Genomic DNA, 16,815 nt, shown 5'->3' with positions numbered 1-16,815 from the left:
GAAAGTGGTCTTTCTTTCTTGACAGCTGAAATAGCCTGGAAATATGTGAGAGCATTCGGGAGCAGTTTTGTGCTGCCTGGTCGTGCGGTATTGTCTTGGTATGCTGTTGTGTCAGTGGTCCTGTCGTCGTTTGTTGTTGGAGACAAGAGGCCTCTTCCTGAGCAGGAGAGTTTTACTAGTCAATGAAGGCCTTGTCCTTGGGAACAATAGCCAGCTAACAAAGGGCAAGACCTTGGCCAGAAATGAGCTATATAATGCTGTGAAAGGGCGCAGACCACTGTATAAATAAGAATAGAAAAGTAGATTTGGGAGAAAATGCTTACTCAGGTGTGAAGGATTTTTTTTTTTTGGGTGTTGGACAATGTAAAGAAAATGTTGAATGAATGCATGGATTTAAATATTGTCTTTTAGCAAATCCTTCAACATTTGTTAGTGGAGAGTTATTATTGAGCATGAGTCGCCAAAGAAAATTTAACTATTAATAGATCTTAAATGATGGTCTCCCTCTCCTTTCAGAGTTCCAGTTGGTATGTAGGCGCGCAACAATTAAGGAGTTAATAGAGAGCAGACTTTTGCAATAAGAGACTCGAGTGTGGCAGACCATTAAGATTAGTACCTTTAGAAAGTAAACCATGCCTGGGTATCGCCAAGCTTAGGGCTAGTAATTTGAGCAAAGCATAGGAGTTGCCAGAATTAGCCTGGAGCCCAGGGAAGGCAGACTGACAGACCCCCTTGTGTCGCTGCTTTTGTTTTATTATACTTTGAGCACAAATGCACTTTTCAGACCCAGTCTTTCTTCAGCTGCACAGAGCTGTGATGAACGCAATAGGGTGCATTCAGTAGAAGGACAGGGTAGAATGATGATCGTAGCAGTTTCAGTTTGTTTTGCCTGCCTCTTGATTAATGACATCAGAGGTGAATGGCAACCTTTCATTTCTCTTGGGTTACCAATCTTTTTTTTTTTTTAAAGCAGGGAAGGATTATGAGTGTTCAATCAATCTTTGGACTGCCACATTCCTGATTGTGAATGCTATGCAGGGTCCACCCTAGTGAAACATCTCCCACTGCAGATTATTTGGAATGTGATGCTTAAGTACACTTGAAAGGTCAGAGGTTGATTCTGGAGTTTCCTGGGTAAAGTGCTGTGCAGTGGTCCAAGAGGAGGAGTTTCCTCACAGCCTGCCTACTGCCACTGTTTGATGGACAGACCCACTTCCTACAGGCATTTCCTCCACATCCGCCCTTGGTTACAACATAATATTCTAACATCCTCTTTCCTTCATTATAAATCCCAAATAGTTTTAAATTGACCAGAGTGATACCATTATCTTCTACAGCTTCTCACTGAATGAAATTTGTCGTTTACTGTAGTCTTAATGAAGAAAAATTCTACCAAAGGTTGCGGGCGCTATGATCTGCACATGCACAAGCGTTTGGGGGGGGTGGGGGGGAAAGGAAAGGGAATAAAATATGAATGAGTATTGGCGAGCATGATGATAAAAATTAGTGTAAAGAACTGTACATTTTATACTTGTGTGATTTTTTCAGAAGTGAGGTTTGTTGTGTTCCTTTGAAAATGGACAGCGTCAGATGGATTATGATTCCTAACCACCAGCAAAAATGGAATGCTAAATAAATCCAAATTTGACCCAGTCTGAAGGGTCTCGATCCAAAACGTCACCCTTTCCTTCTCTCCAGAGATGCTGTCTGTCCCTCTGAGTTACTCCAGCTTTTTGTGTCTACCCGGTAAAATAGTGGCATTGTCCATCAGCAATTGTCATTTCCAAATTTCCTTCTCAGCATTAATTCTGCTTTTGGAGAGGTTTTTCAGGTTCCTTGAGAATAATATGTCCAGATATAGATACATACCAACTATGTGAAGCATATACAAATTAAAATTGCCGTATGTTATAAAATGTGTGTGTTTTTAATAATTGCTTCTAAGGTCCTGCATAAGTTGCAATATTGCACATCCTATGGTGACCATTCTTGTACGTCAATGGCCTGAATTATCCAATCTGTCCTCCCTTTGAATTGTTCCCAAGGTCTCTCCCCTCATCTCAGCCACTCAAAGGACTTTCCCTGTGCGCTCTTGATCCCAAACTCAATCTTGCCTATTTCTGCAGCAGACCTTGTGAATCAAACCAACCGACATCTCTGGACTGGAGCAATAAATTACAGTGAAAAGAGAGAGAGAGAGAGAGAGAGAGAGAGAGAGAGAGAAAACATTCCACATTGTTCATTTAGATATCTTCTTTAAAAGTATATAAAGAATGTGTGTGCAATTAAAGTTGTTTTATCGGCCCAAATGCTGTGCATACTGGCAGACAAATTATAACTCGCCTTGTCAAAATTATAACTGGTCTTACAGTTCAGCTGCAAGTTTTAAAAGTTTTTACGTTCATTTCATAATTCAAGCGAGGCCATATAATATCTGATTTTCTCTGCTCCCCTTACAAAAATAATTTATCGTGGTACTAAATGAAATAATGTGAATAATACTGCTTCTCATTGCCCGAGCAAACATTCTATCAGATCTTATTAAGTGGGTTTCACAATGAGTCGTGACTTTAAAAAAAATTCAATGCTTTGTTTGCTATTTTCCAGTCAAAGCTATTCAACATTTTTGGTCAAAAATTATCTGGCACTGCGCCACTTTATTTCTGAAGGAACAAAATTAAAATCTTACAAAATCAGAGAGGTTAATTCTGGTCATAATAAACGTACTCATTTTGGGATGCTTTCTGCACTGCTAGGTTTTATCTATTTGTGCAAATCATTTTTGGTTCAGACATTGGTTGCGACTGAATTCAACTGCCGATATGTGATTAAGGTCGTATGTGTTAGAGACTCCTCAGTATTTCTACTTAAAAATCAAGCAGTTACTTAAGGCAATGATGGCTCGTTTGGGGAGACCGTGCCAGGGAACTGAATTAAAATCAATACTGTTACTAGGAAGTTAGTCGAGTTCATTGAGTCCTGTCATTTGAACTCTACTTATTATTAATAACTGCTTTAAGGTCTGTCTTTAGATGTCACTGGAAGTCCCTGCTAATCAGTTGTATTAAAGGGGCTCTTGACTTCCTCTGCAGAATTTATAATAGTTTCAAAATATTTTCTGACATATGTAAAAGTATCAATGTTCAAATCAGTTTGAAATAGTAGAAACATATGCTTAATTAACAAATGCTTTTATAAACCGTGAATTAAAAACTGAGAATTCAATGTTCTCCATTAAATTTCCCTGATAATTAATTTGTCTTAATATGTACCATTTATTCCATAAATATTATTTTTCTGAAATTCAACATCACCGTTCTGTGATCTACGTACAACGTACTCTGGCCATAACTAACATTTTGGGCTCTTCTGGGTCCTGCTTCTGCCCTGCAGTCAAACTATGTTTTGTTTACAGGATTTTCAAACTGTTTTGTTTACAGGATTGATGATGTAAATCTAAAGAGCTGCATTGTGTTCAGCTTGTTTCTGCCCTGCATTGTTATTCACTCTGTAAGATGCTTGTAACACCTGAATGTCTTCTTCGCTAATGGATTTTAAAGTGCAAACAAACTCAAAGTCAACTTGTGAGTGTTCGACAGTTCGACCTCACTATCCGATGATTCAAATGTGCAATTTGACGGAGGGTAAATTAATATTTAGCCAAGTTCATGTTAAAGCATTTCTTACTATGGTCTGCTGACCGAATAATGCTAATGACAGTTTTTAAGTGAGTGCAAATTCTCTTTTTCCTCCTTTATTGTTTTTGTTTTTCTCTTTTTGGTTTTTCTGTCCTACTTTTCTGTCTTTTTGTTCTCTGTATGAACTCATTTATCAGGAAGAGTCTGACTGTTATAGGAACTTCTGTATTATTATGTTAGTTTTCAATTACTTTAAAATAAATAACATTCTTGTCCCTAATTAATTTGGATTGTTTTCCTGGCAATCAAATATCTGTTGTTGGAATCCACTATGCAAGCAATTTCAATCCTGTTGAAGCAAGATCAACATCAGTCTGAAGAAGGGTCTCGACCCAAAACGTCGCCCATTCCTTCTCTCCTGAGATGCTGCCTGAACTGCTGAGTTACTCCAGCATTTCGTGAATAAATACCTTCGATTTGTACCAGCATCTGCAGTTATTTTCTTACTCAACATCCAGGGAAGTCACAATAATACACCTTTTAATCAAAACAGATTGCCCATACTCAGATCTGACTTTTCATGTCAAATCATTTGGTCTCTTGAGTGAGATTGGTTATTTAGTGCTGCAGATTGTTTTGTATTGTACATGAGTGGCCAGTCAAATCTGGACTGTAAGTTGCACTAATGTGTGCAAACAATAAGCAGGGAGCGTGACAAGCAACTTTTGATTCCATTTGCAGATCATTTTGCCTGGATTCCTATTTAGAATAGTGTTGGGGTTAGAAGAAGACTACCCAACTCTTTAAATTGTTAACACGGTATCAGTGACGAAATGTAGAGAGATATTTGGTGCTCAAACAAAGAATCAGTCATTATTTAAGTTTAATAATACAGCCATGTGTTGAGATTGTACCTCTCACTTGGACTAATTGACTTTTGAGCCCTGGCAAGGTATTCAAAAGGGAATTGGATCGATTCCTGTCTCATCAGTGCGAGGTTAGTATATTATAAGAAAATAACTGCAGATGCTGGTACAAATCAAAGGTGTTTATTCACAAAATGCTGGAGTAACTCAGCAGGTCAGGCAGCATCTCAGGAGAGAAGGAATGGGTGATGTTTCGGGTTGAGACCCTTCTTCAGACTGAGGTTAGTATATTGGTTATATCAGATCAGCTCTCGGTACTGCTGAGGAAGCTGGATGGCTGAGATTCTTTTACTGTTCACCATCTCCTTCGGAAATAATCCAAACCCTTTAGTCCGCTTTAGAACCCTGATCTTTGCAAAGGAGGCAACTACTATTTTCTTGTGTGCTAATGCATGATAAATTAAAGTTCTCTTGTGTGACCAAAACATGAGGTTTACTTAATATAACGTGGACTTTTAAAGGAAATGTGGTGCAGAAGAAAGGAATCTCTAAAATGAGATGGACTGTGATGGGGCCTAATTGACTTTTTTTGTTAATAAATGTTTCATTACAATCAAAATTAGTTTGTTGATGAAGGGGAAGAAACTGAATCATCATTTGCTCTGCATTGTCCATGTGTCTTGTAACCTCATTACTACAGTTGCAGGCGCCAATTAGAAGCAGGAGAGACTGTAGACAGTAAATAACGAGCAATGGCCTCCTGCTGTTTGCTCACAGAATTTTGCAGCAAATTCTTTCCAAAGCATGGACTTACAGGAAGCTTATGATGCCAGTGGACAAAGCCTTTAACTGTAAAGCAGATTGTTGCTATTCCATTGCCTAAAATGCCCCGTGGCATTGTGATGAAATCTTCGTGCTGAAGTTCAAGGTTTTGCATCTCGTTTGTTTCAACGGGAAGCTAATCTGTTTCTTTTTTAAGAAAAGGGAGCTTGTGGTTATTGCCGGCTGCCGGTCGTCACTGCTGTATCAAAAAGTAACAATATTAGTCCTGCAAATACTGTACATCAGACGTATTTTCCAAAATATGCAGAACTTATTGAGCAGCTTTAGAAAATGGGATTTTGTACACTTTGTATTCCACGTAATCAAAGTGGAATCAGAAATTTAATGCCATAGTGTCACGTTCAACAGTTGTCTTAAAACTTGTATCCAAAGTATACGTATCAACCTTTTAAATAAACATGTAGCTTTGTGTTAACGATGCACAGTGACTCTGATGGAGCCATGTAAATAGTAAGAAACGCTGGGTATTTGTACGCAGGTGACTTGGTCTGGTAAAAGAGGGGTATAAAGTGGGGCATTCTCACTTTTACTGTGAAACTTTAGTCTCAGATTTTCAGTTCTCAGTTAGCAAGGAGTGAATTTGAATCACATACTTCCTTGCTCATGCAGTTACACATGACATGTAAAACCTATCTGTCCCTAATAAGACAAACTTGATGGTACCATGAACCTTCCGAACGTTATCTATTTCCGTAAGTTATATCCACGTGTATGTGCACCCATTAATTTTGCAGTGCAATAAGATTGAGTTATTACAAATAATTTGATCTCATGGGGTGTTGCATAAAATATAGTTGTGATTTTATGACCATTTTATCTTCTTTGAATTTGATCTCATGCAAAGTTGTATTCTATTTGTAATGGTGGAATTGGATGTAAGAGTATATTGAGCGTTTAATTGGTGTCAATAAAATAATCGAGAGACCAGGTATTTTGTTTCTCCTGCACATAATAAACCAAGTTGAATACCAGGAAAAAGCAAAGCATCTCTCATTTTGTCCACAGTCATCCATCATTATAAGTGGGCTGGTAGTTTACTAATTTCTCTCCCCCAGATGACCTTTTAGAATATTATTCCTTAGTTGAAGATAGTTCCTGTTTAATAGATTTTTGGTTTTGATGTGGTAAAAATAAGTATGTTGCTAAGAAATCAAAATCTGATGAATAAATAGTAACAGACATGATTACTTTATAAGTCATTCAAATTGACTCCCTTTGTAACAATTCTCTTAAATTGATAACCAAAAGGAGATGACATGTATCAAAATAAAATCTGACTCAAACTATTCATCATCTAATATAGGTCTCTTGATTTTTGGCACCACCTAGTCTTCTTAAATATCCTCTGTTGAGAGATTAGGAGAAGGCTGTTAAATATCAAGTGTTCCCTCCCCTGTCTGCCCTGAAACCACTCCTCCTTCAGCTAGATATATTAGTCTTAGTAACAGTTAATTGGATGGTTACCCCAGTCTAACCCACTTTCCTTCCTGTTTTTCTTTTGGCAGTCTAACAAAGTACCTGTTGTGCAGCATCCTCATCATGTTCACCCGCTAACGCCGCTGATCACGTACAGCAATGAACACTTCACACCAGGTAACCCCCCACCACACTTACCAGCAGATGTGGACCCCAAAACAGGTAGGTCAAGGAGTGGGGGAGGCTTCACTGATAATGCTGTTTTCTTTCTGGATCAGTGTGCAATTCAGATGAAGTTCTTCCGAATATTGCTTTACCAAGAAGCCATTGGGGAACTCCATGTCTGCATTGGGACTAAGTGTTACATGTTATTTGAGCATTTGTTAATTTTCAATAATGTACAACTGTATTTTAATTCAATGTAAATGCTTCTGTGTTCTGTGTTTTGTAACTTTTCTAGGGGCACTTTACTCACAGGTGGGATAAAAATACCCTTTAAATACAATTTCATACCAGGCACTGTTCCTGCTGCTTCCATGGGTCAGATGGTTTTTAAATGAAAGGGCACTATTGGGCAATCTGCACAGTGGCTCTCCTTCCAAACTTGCACTTGCTGACCATTTTATTGGTGGAAATTGATTTTCAAGGGGAGCAAAAAATATATTAGAAAGGAAATGCTATATTTTTAGAGTCTTAACTGCTTGTCCAGCACAAAACAAATACATTTTTTCACACAATAAATTGACAAATCACTCAAATTAATTGCATTATGACCACTGGACCAGAATAAAATACAATTTTAGCATGGACAAGTTTGTTCAGTGGTTTAATGTGGCTCCTTATCATAGCGATGGGGTATTGAAGCAATCTTATTGCCATCGGATAGCCCTTAGACCCCCATACAATACAATACAATATATCTTTATTGTCATTGTACAGGGGTACAATGAGATTGGGAATGCGCCTCACATACGATGCAATAAATTAATTAGCTAGTCAGTATTAATTTAAACAACCCAATGAAACAAATTGGAACAGTTTTAAAACAGAATAAAGTGCAAGTAGATCTGTGCCGCTTCACTGTGCGATGTGACCATCCGGCTTGGGACTCCATCTGGGGACTGACATGTCAGTGCAGGGATTCAAAGGCAAAAACCAGGTTGTGCTTCATTTGTAGATGGTAGATTTTGTGCTCCTTAGCTGGGCAATGGTGGTGGGAAAGGAAGTAACAGAGTAGGGATAGGGAAAAAGAAAAGGAGAATCATTAGTTTTCTTCTCCGACACACTCGTACCTACAAAATATGCAAGTTGTAAAGGAATTTTTAGTGTTTAATGTGCCATCTGACCTGAGTTTGTAAGAGTAACTTGGATAGTCTGTTACACAGATCAATCACATCATCTGCCTAAAAGGCAGATGACCTGAATACAACAAATTATGGGTTTGAATTCATTCGCATAGCTTATTAAGTATGAATCCCTTCCCGAGCGCACATCGCAGAGCATATATCGTCGATCTCTATTTAATCGTAGAGAATGACGATATATGTGGGATGTAAAATTAGATCTCATGGGCTACTTTTCAATTTGTTTATTTCTGCCCAGTCTCTATACCAACTATTCATATTGTGGTTTCAGGCTCCCTGTGACAGAATTTAGAAAACTAATTTGAATGTCCAGCTTAATTTGAGTTTCATGATAAAATTCCTGTTTATCCAATTTTGCTTGAACAAATTTTTATGAACTTGTTGTTAGTATTAAAGATTAGCTTTATTTTTAAACTAAAAGAAATTAATTAAGCATATCAACGTGTAACCATTCATAACTTGCAAAATGTTAGCAGTTTTACAAAATGGTAGCTTTTCCATGATCTGTGTACAAACCAGCTATTACACTTGGGTAAAATATTGGAGGTATGGCTGGTATTTTTACACTTATGCACTTATTTTTATACAGAGCTCAGATTTTGCTGCTGGTTTGTAGCAATGTGCATTAGTTGACAGATAAATCTTCCTATTGATTTGCAGGCAAGTTGATGCATGCAAGTTCAGCGCTGTCCATCTGGCATTGATGATTTGGCATACCAATATTGATGATTATCCTTAACCAGATAGCAGTACCAGTAGAATGGAGAGAGCCCTTAGAACCTTCAGTGGTCTTTTATCTCATTAGTATTTTGTACAAAGTTACCTTCAGAAATATTCTACGCTTGCACAAAATTTTTAAGCTGTGCAGAAGTGAGATGCTTATTGTTTGTCCATTGCTTCCCTGAAAGTGGCATCACAGGTAGATAGGGTGGTAAAGAAGGTTTTAGAATGCTGGCCTTCATCAGTTCGGGAATTGAGTACAGAGGTTACGATGTTACACCATGAGTATTGGTGTACAGTTTTGGTCACCTTGCTATGAGAAAGATGCCATTGAGCTGGAAAGGGTGCAGAGAAAATGTACAAAGTTGTTGTTGGGACTAAAAAACCTGACCTATAGGTAAAGATTGGGTAGGTTATGGGTTTATTCTTTTGTCTAGGATGCCGAGAGATGATCCTATTGGGGTGTATAAAATCATGAGAGAAATAGATAGGGTGAATGCACAGTCTTTTACACAGGGTAGGGAAATCAAGAATAGTGGGAATAAGTTTAAGGTGAGAGGGGAAAGATTGAAGAGAGGGACAACTTTTTCACACAGCGGTGATGGGTGGAAGGAGCTGCCAGAGAAAGTAGCTGAAGCAAGTACAATATCATTTAAAAGACATTTAGATACTTGGACAGGAAAAGTTTGGAGAGGCATGGGCATGGTGCGACCAAATGGGCAAGCTTAAATAGGGCATCGTGGTTAGCATGGACGAGATGGCTGAATTTCCTATTTTCATGCTGATGTATGACTCGATAGTCAGAATTTTTAACCAGTCATCAGATACCCATATTGGGTAAATCCTAAAAAGTGTTGTTATTTATATTATAAAGTTCCTTTGCCGTTGAGAATATTTCTTGGCCAGGCTATCCAAGGTCCCATCCAGTAATGGATCGCCACCAGGTGAACATTACCATCTTAGTGCAATATCAGCCACTGAACTGAGCCATCACGCAGCGGCAATAAGGAGATCCTTCCTCTTGTTAAATGGCAGTGGGAGAGGTGAGCATTAAAATTGATGGCAGATCAGGAAGTAAGTTAAAACTGCTTTTGTATTAGAAAGCGTGATAATTTTGCTAACTCTTTATCTTTACTTAAGCTTACTAATTTTTTTCCCTCGGGTAAATTCTTTTTTTTTTTTGTTGGTCATATTAAACCGGGCTAGGTTGAACTTGGTCGCTGGAGCTACCTCACCAGCTGATTCGCTAATTCTTCAGCCAAGTTGTGTTTTCTAACTGATGGAAAATTGGGCAGAATATTGGCAGATGGAATTTAATCCCAACAAATGCGAGGTGATGCATTTTGGGAAGTCAAATTGGGGTAGGACATATGATAGGATTCCGAGGAATGTTGGTGAACAGAGAGATTTCAGGGTTCAAGTTTCCTGAAAGTAGCAATATAGTTAGATCAGATGGTGAAGACCGCATTTGGCATGCTTGCCTTCATAGGTCGAGTCATCGAAGATATAAAATGGGGTGTTATGTTGTAACTTCACAAAGCACTGGTTAGACTGCATATGCATTATTGTACAGTTTTGGTCACCATACTATGTGAAGAATGTGATTGTGCTGGAGAGAATGCAGAGGAGACAAGCCATGATGTTGCTTGGATTGGAGGACTTCAATTATGGATGAGATTCGATAGAATGACTTGTTCTCCCTGAAGTGAGGGATGATCTGATGGGTATAGAAAGTTATAGGGGGAAATAGATAGGTAAAATAGTCAGAACCTTTTTTCCCCCCCATGATAGGGGTATCAAGCATCGGGAGATAGGTTTAAGGTCAGAGGGGAGTTTTATGATGGAACATTTAATTGCACAGAGAATGGTTGAGATCTGGAATGCAGTGCCAAAGGAGATGGTGAAATCAGATATAATCGTTGTGGTTAATGGGATTTAGACAGAAACTTGACGAGGCATGGTGTGGAAGGATATGGACCAATGCGAACAAATAGGATTGGTGTTGATGTTCAATAAAGGTCGGTTGAATGTGGTTGGGGAAAGAAAGGCCCATTTCTTTGCCTATTGACTTTCTGGCACTCTGTTTTCCCCCGTTTCAGTCATCCTCCAATCCTGTGTCTTCATGCAGAATTTTGCCAGGTACCCAGCCTATATCCTACCACAACAGCTTAGCATTTGAACAAACCACTGTGTTTGTTAATCGGTTGATCGGCGTTGAGTTTGAGCAAATGGGCAGGAAGCTATTGAAAAGCTCTGCACTGTTCAGCTTATTGGTTGTTTCCCAGGGGAGCTGAAAATCTCATGGAGGAGATTTAATTATCATAGACCAAAGAAGGTAGAAGTAGCTAATATAGTGTGTTAGAAATATTTCCATACATTCTGTTGAAGTGGTGTCTAGGAAATAAATCGGGAACCTTGTGCCATGGTATCAGAACAACAACCTCGCCCTTAACGACGTCCAGATTGAAGAATTGATTGTTGGAGTAAGTAAGTTAAGGCGGTGGGGTGATATGCACTAGACACAGTCTGTCCCCATCAGTGGCGCTGCTGTAGAGGTGATCAACAGCTTCAATAGTCATCTATATATCATCAGCAATCTATCTTGGTCCTTTCACACTGATGTGGTGATGATGCCAGCGTGCCAGCATATTTATTTTTCTTAGGAGCCTAACGGGAATTTGGTCTGTCCATGGGGATTCTTTGAACTTCTGCTGATCAATAGAGAAACTATTTGGTGGGTTGCATCTCTGCCTGGTATCGCAGCCACTCTGCTCTTGACCACTTAAACCTGCAAAAGGATGGTGAACACAGTCCAGTCCATCACAGGCTCATTACTTTCTTCTATCTAGTCCATCTTCATGGTGTTTTGCCTAGGGAAGGATGGAAGTACTGTCAAGGATGTTTGTCATCCTGGCCATTCCTTCCTCTCTCTTCTACCTTCTGGGAGAGAGAGATCCCAGATCAGACTTGGGAACAGCATCAGACTCCTGAAGCAATCTCCTCTTTCACACTCCCTTGAGGTATAGCGACATACTTGTATCTCTACCTCATTTGGTTGTTTAGTCATAGCATCTTATTATTTGTTTGTAGCATTCAAATTGCACTATTGTTGCACTATTCTGTACTGATCATTGTAAGTACCATTGTATATATTGTTGTGCTCATCGTTACCATGTATACTATTTACTCTGAGCTTATGTGAATAAGGAATTTCATTGCACACTGGCATATATGACAATATACTAATCTGAATCTTCGGTATACCTCATAATTGGAGAGTACAGGTACGTCAGAAGGCAGTTGAGGTGGGGAAGATTAAACCAATGGAGTCAGACAGAGGCAAGCTCATGGAGTGTAGAAATAAATATGGATGTTTAAAGTTGTGGCTTTAATGAATCGACTCATGCAGCCACAAGAATATTCAAGAGGTAGAGGAGTCACTATTGGGGGCAACCCCTCACATTACCTGGGGTGGGGTAGATGGGTTACGCTCCCAAAAAAATGTTAATATTGATGCAAGCTGCAACATCAAGAAATGCTAGTTTTTAAAAAAGTACGTTTTGTGTTTGTTTATTTGTGTTTTTGTACACGTTTCATGAGAGCGAATTTTCTCCCAAATTTTTGGGTGCTGGTTTTTAAATTCTGTTTAAGGTAAACTTCCTTACCCCGAATGGTTGTAATGCGGGAGTCGTCTGTAATTTATTAGAAAAAGGGTGGAATATCAGAAGACTGGTAGATAGTTTGCTGCGTATTAGTATTTAGGAAAGGAGATGGAAGATTTCCGTGGGCTAATTTGTCTTAACATAGGGGGTTTCAGTGGCAGATGAGTTGAGGCAGGGCTGAAGTTGGGTGATGTAGGACAATGGAGAAATTCTAACAATCATGGTCTTGGACCTGAATTGTTAATACTGTTTTTCTTTCCACAGATGTTGCCTGACCTGAGTGTTTCCAGCATTTTGGGGTTTTATTTCAGATTTGTGGCAGCTGCTGCAATTTTTTATTATTGTCATTTGCTAGCAAATTGACAGGTTCAGATGTTGCCAAGGAGAGGAGTGAATAAATAGTTTGTGACATTTGCTCTTTATGGAAGACAATTATGTTCACCTGACTCAAACATAATTGAACTGAGTGGTAGGGAGTGCTGCTGTGTTACGTATCTGGGGATAAGCATACTTTCAGATCATCAGCACGGTTTTACTGGTAAGGGTTTAAAAAAAAAATCCTTTTATACAATGGATAAGAATTGGCTGCTTTAAATAATTTGTGAAACATGTATTGTGGTCACCAGGTTTAGCTTGTTGGGTGCTGATTAGTCCATTCCCTTCTCCATAGATAACCATTGTTTGTTTTGTTTGCTTTAATGTTTAAAACATCAGCATTGCCAGTATCCATTTTGTATTGTTTCTTGGCCTATACTTCGTTTAGCTTGGTGAACATCATTGTTCATGTCTGTGTGAAGTGTTCTTTCCTCACTAAATGTGACATTGGCATTTCACAAGCTTGTTTTCCTTGGTATCAGTTTAACTTCTGTTTCATGCTTGCATTTGATGCAAGAAACCCTGTAGAAGTGAGGTTAAACCACCTTTCAACATTGCTTTAAAGTGACTGGGTCATTTGATCTTCTTGTATGTGTACATCCCACACAGTCAAATGCATCATCATGTAATGTGAAGATTCCTTTGTATATCTGACACGATCAGCTCTTATTTTACACACCTTCATTTTTAGGAAATTGATTTGAAATGAGTTTATTGCTAAATAGCATACAAGCATTTTCCCTGAACAGCATACACATCATAATATCAGAGAAGCGAGTTGGAAGAGACCTGGTGGCTGTCTTAACTAATTCTGTAATGAATTTTGTTTAAATGGGGATTTCAGTGGGATTATGGGGGGGGGGGGGGGGGGGGGCAAGAGGTCAGATTAATTCTATGGGTGAAGCTTTAACTCATTCCACAATTGTATGAAACCAAGATGTCATATTTCAAGATGCACTGTAGTGTGTACTGTGCTGTAACAAATACTTGCACTTCTATTGCTATAAATGCTCTAAAGCTGAAAGGATACCATAATTTATACTGGTCGCAGACACTTTAGCACAGCATACAATTTGACCTCCATTTTGGCTTATCCATGCCGTCTGTAATGCATTGGTAAATTAAACCTCTGATCCAATCAGCGGTAGTATTTTGCTAGGTTCTGTTTCATTGGTGATGGAAGTAAAGTTACTGCCAGTTTTGTTTGAATCCTCTTCCATAAGATGCCATGGAATAACTTCCTGGTGTTCTTTACTTGACAATGCACCAGGTCATCATGGTGTATTTTAAGCACCATGTCTGGCGGCAATGTCCTTCAATTAGAATAGTTAAGAATTGTAAATAAGTGTCTGTGTTAGTGTTAAAGCCGTAGGTCAGGGTCCAATACCAACTATGGCAAACCACGAATGAAAGGCCGTTCTAGTTGTGGCTGCATGAATCTTTCGTTAAAATGGAGCGGAAAACTGAGACTGGCATATTTGTGAGGAAGAGAAAGAATGCAATTTATTTAGTGCCTTGCTCAAACTCTGTTCAGGCAGTGAAGTAATTAATGTGGTGTGGATACTATTGTAATACAAGACAGAGCAAGCAATTCGGAATAATGATCCGTTCCTCTGTTTTCTGTTGATGGATTGGACATTCGGGAGTTCTCCCTTACCCTTGTGTATCATTTGAACATCACACCTCCTGAAGTGTAGAACTCTGTGCTGTAATGAAAGTTGAATTATGGACACAAGTGGATAGGACCTCTATCCACGTCTATTGATTTGAAGGCCAGAGTGCTGCCATTAAGCCAATAGTATGAAATGGCAAACTGATGCTTCAAGGAGCCATTGTCCATAAACAGTGGTTTTGGGTTCACTTGTACTATCCTCCTCTATCTCTTTTAGTTATCGGTGGCCGGATAATAACTTGCTCAAATGATTATTCCTTCTGCATGTGACTGGATGGTAGACATTTGTATTTACGGCATGTCACAATTGAGACTGATCCTGTTCTCCATTGTTCACATTTACTTGCCAGCAGGGATCATTGGATGGTGATCCTGGGAAAAGCTACTGGCTGATTAGCGCCAGCCCACAGTGGGACATTTGAGGAGAACTGGTAGCACGTGTCCATTGCTCCCCTGAAACTAAGGCAAGACTGAGACTTTCAACTTGATTGCCTGTGACTCAGTACCACAGCAAGCATCGTCTAACTCCCCTGGGCCATGGAGGAAGCTGCTTTAATCTAGTTAAAACCTCCCCGTTATGATACAGCTCACCCCATATGTTTTCTCGCTCGCTAGTTCTTTTATCCCAACCTTGCCTACATACATTTTCCATTCCCAGACATGCTTCTTTCCACATTTCTTTCTGCTTTAAAAAAAAATCAAAACTGAGAATGATAAAGAGAAAATCATAATCTTAAATTTAATGACACATAAGACAGCTACTGAGGAGGCATTGTAGAATGTATATTGTGGCTATAAATGAAAACTCCAGAGAGGGAAACCATCATTTGTTTCAACTAATTAAGCCATTTTTTGCCTGCATGATAAACAAGTGCCCTAACCGTTTTCATATCAATAATTAACACTGCACAGGGGCTGTCAAATTGAATTTCGAACATTTATTCTGGCCTCATGTGGCCTTGACTGTCCTGGCTACACCCAGGTGAACATTACCATGTTACAAATTGTGCTGTTTAATAACACCACACGAGTGGAGGATGCTGAATTGTTTGTGGGAAAATGTGGTTTATTTCACTTGTTGACCCTTTCTTAGGCACAGGGATTTATTTGGGGGGGGGGGGGGCAGGCATAAACAGCTTCATAGTGCACAATGAGTAAATCAAGTAGCTTGATAGTGTACAATGCAGTCTTAATAGCTTACGATGCACAAAATGTGAAATTAAAAAATTGATAGTGTGCAATATGTGAAACCAGTAGCAGACCTGGAGCATAACGGCAGTGAGGTATTTTAGATCCTTGACAATACAAAAAGGTTCAATAATTTGATGGAATCATTTTATAACTTGATAAAATTTGATTCAGTGAAAGGAATTGACTGGGGATACTCTTCAAGGTATAGCATTTGGCATTGTATTATTTGTCCAATAAGTATGTGGTTCTAATTTTCTTGCCTGACCTCTGGGTCCCAGATTCCTTGATTTTGTTCGTCCTATTTCCATACCTTAATGTGAATTGTATGCAGATTCACTGTTGGTTTGCAAATGTTCAATGTTTTGCACAGTCCAGACTTTTCCGTGGAAATGTGTCTTGATAGTACGGGTAACTTAGTTGTAATGCAACCTGTTATAGTGGGGATTCAGTCTGATGTAATGTGGAAGAAATCATTTGAAAAGCAACTTCATGTTAATGTTAATAAATATTGTAGATGCTGGAAATCTGAAATAAAAATGGTAAATACTGGCATCAGGCAACAGAAAGGGTCTCTGACCTGAAAAGTTAAACCTGTTTCTCTCTCATATATTTAAACTTTCGAAATACAGTGTGGAAACGGGCCCTTTGGCCCTCTGAGCCCAAGTTGACCAGCGATCACCCCGTACACTAACTAGCACTATCCTGCACACTAGGGACAATTTACAATTTTACCAAAACCAGTTAAACTACAAACCTGTACGTCTTTGGAGTGTGGGAGGAAACCAGAGCACCCGGAGAAAACCCATGTGGTCACAGGGAGAACATACAAACTCCATACAGACAGCAAGGGTAGTCAGGATCAAACCCGGGTCTCTGGCACTGTAAGGCAACAACTCTGCCACTGTGCCACCCCATTGGGCGGCACGATAGCGCAGCGGTAGAGTTGCTGCTTTACAGCGAATGCAGTGCCGGAGACTCAGGTTCGATCCTGACTACGGGTGCTGTACTGTAAGGGGTTTGTACGTTCTCCCCGTGACCTGCGTGGGTTTTCTCCGAGATCTTCGGTTT

The 16,815-nt window shown here is 39.3% G+C and overlaps 1 protein-coding gene across 23 annotated transcripts in view; it reads left to right on the top strand.

The window, feature by feature from the left end:
- Positions 1–16,815, top strand: part of tcf7l2 (transcription factor 7 like 2) — a 162,612-nt gene that overhangs the window by 123,572 nt on the left and 22,225 nt on the right. For 22 of the 23 annotated variants that reach the window (XR_013548309.1, XR_013548308.1, XM_078413478.1 and 19 more), the window contains one exon: positions 6,853–6,985. Coding sequence is in view for 21 of the 23 variants with exons in the window: in XM_078413478.1 (XP_078269604.1) it covers positions 6,853–6,985 (133 nt within the window). In the remaining 2 variants the exon portion in view is untranslated. The remainder of the gene's footprint in view (positions 1–6,852; positions 6,986–16,815) is intronic. The other variant, XM_078413475.1, reaches the window with a different exon arrangement.

Source organism: Rhinoraja longicauda, chromosome 16 (assembly GCF_053455715.1).
Source record: "Rhinoraja longicauda isolate Sanriku21f chromosome 16, sRhiLon1.1, whole genome shotgun sequence".
Classification (NCBI taxonomy): domain Eukaryota; kingdom Metazoa; phylum Chordata; class Chondrichthyes; order Rajiformes; family Arhynchobatidae; genus Rhinoraja; species Rhinoraja longicauda.
Note: the sequence above shows the minus strand (reverse complement) of the source record. Positions and strands in the feature narration are given on the sequence as shown.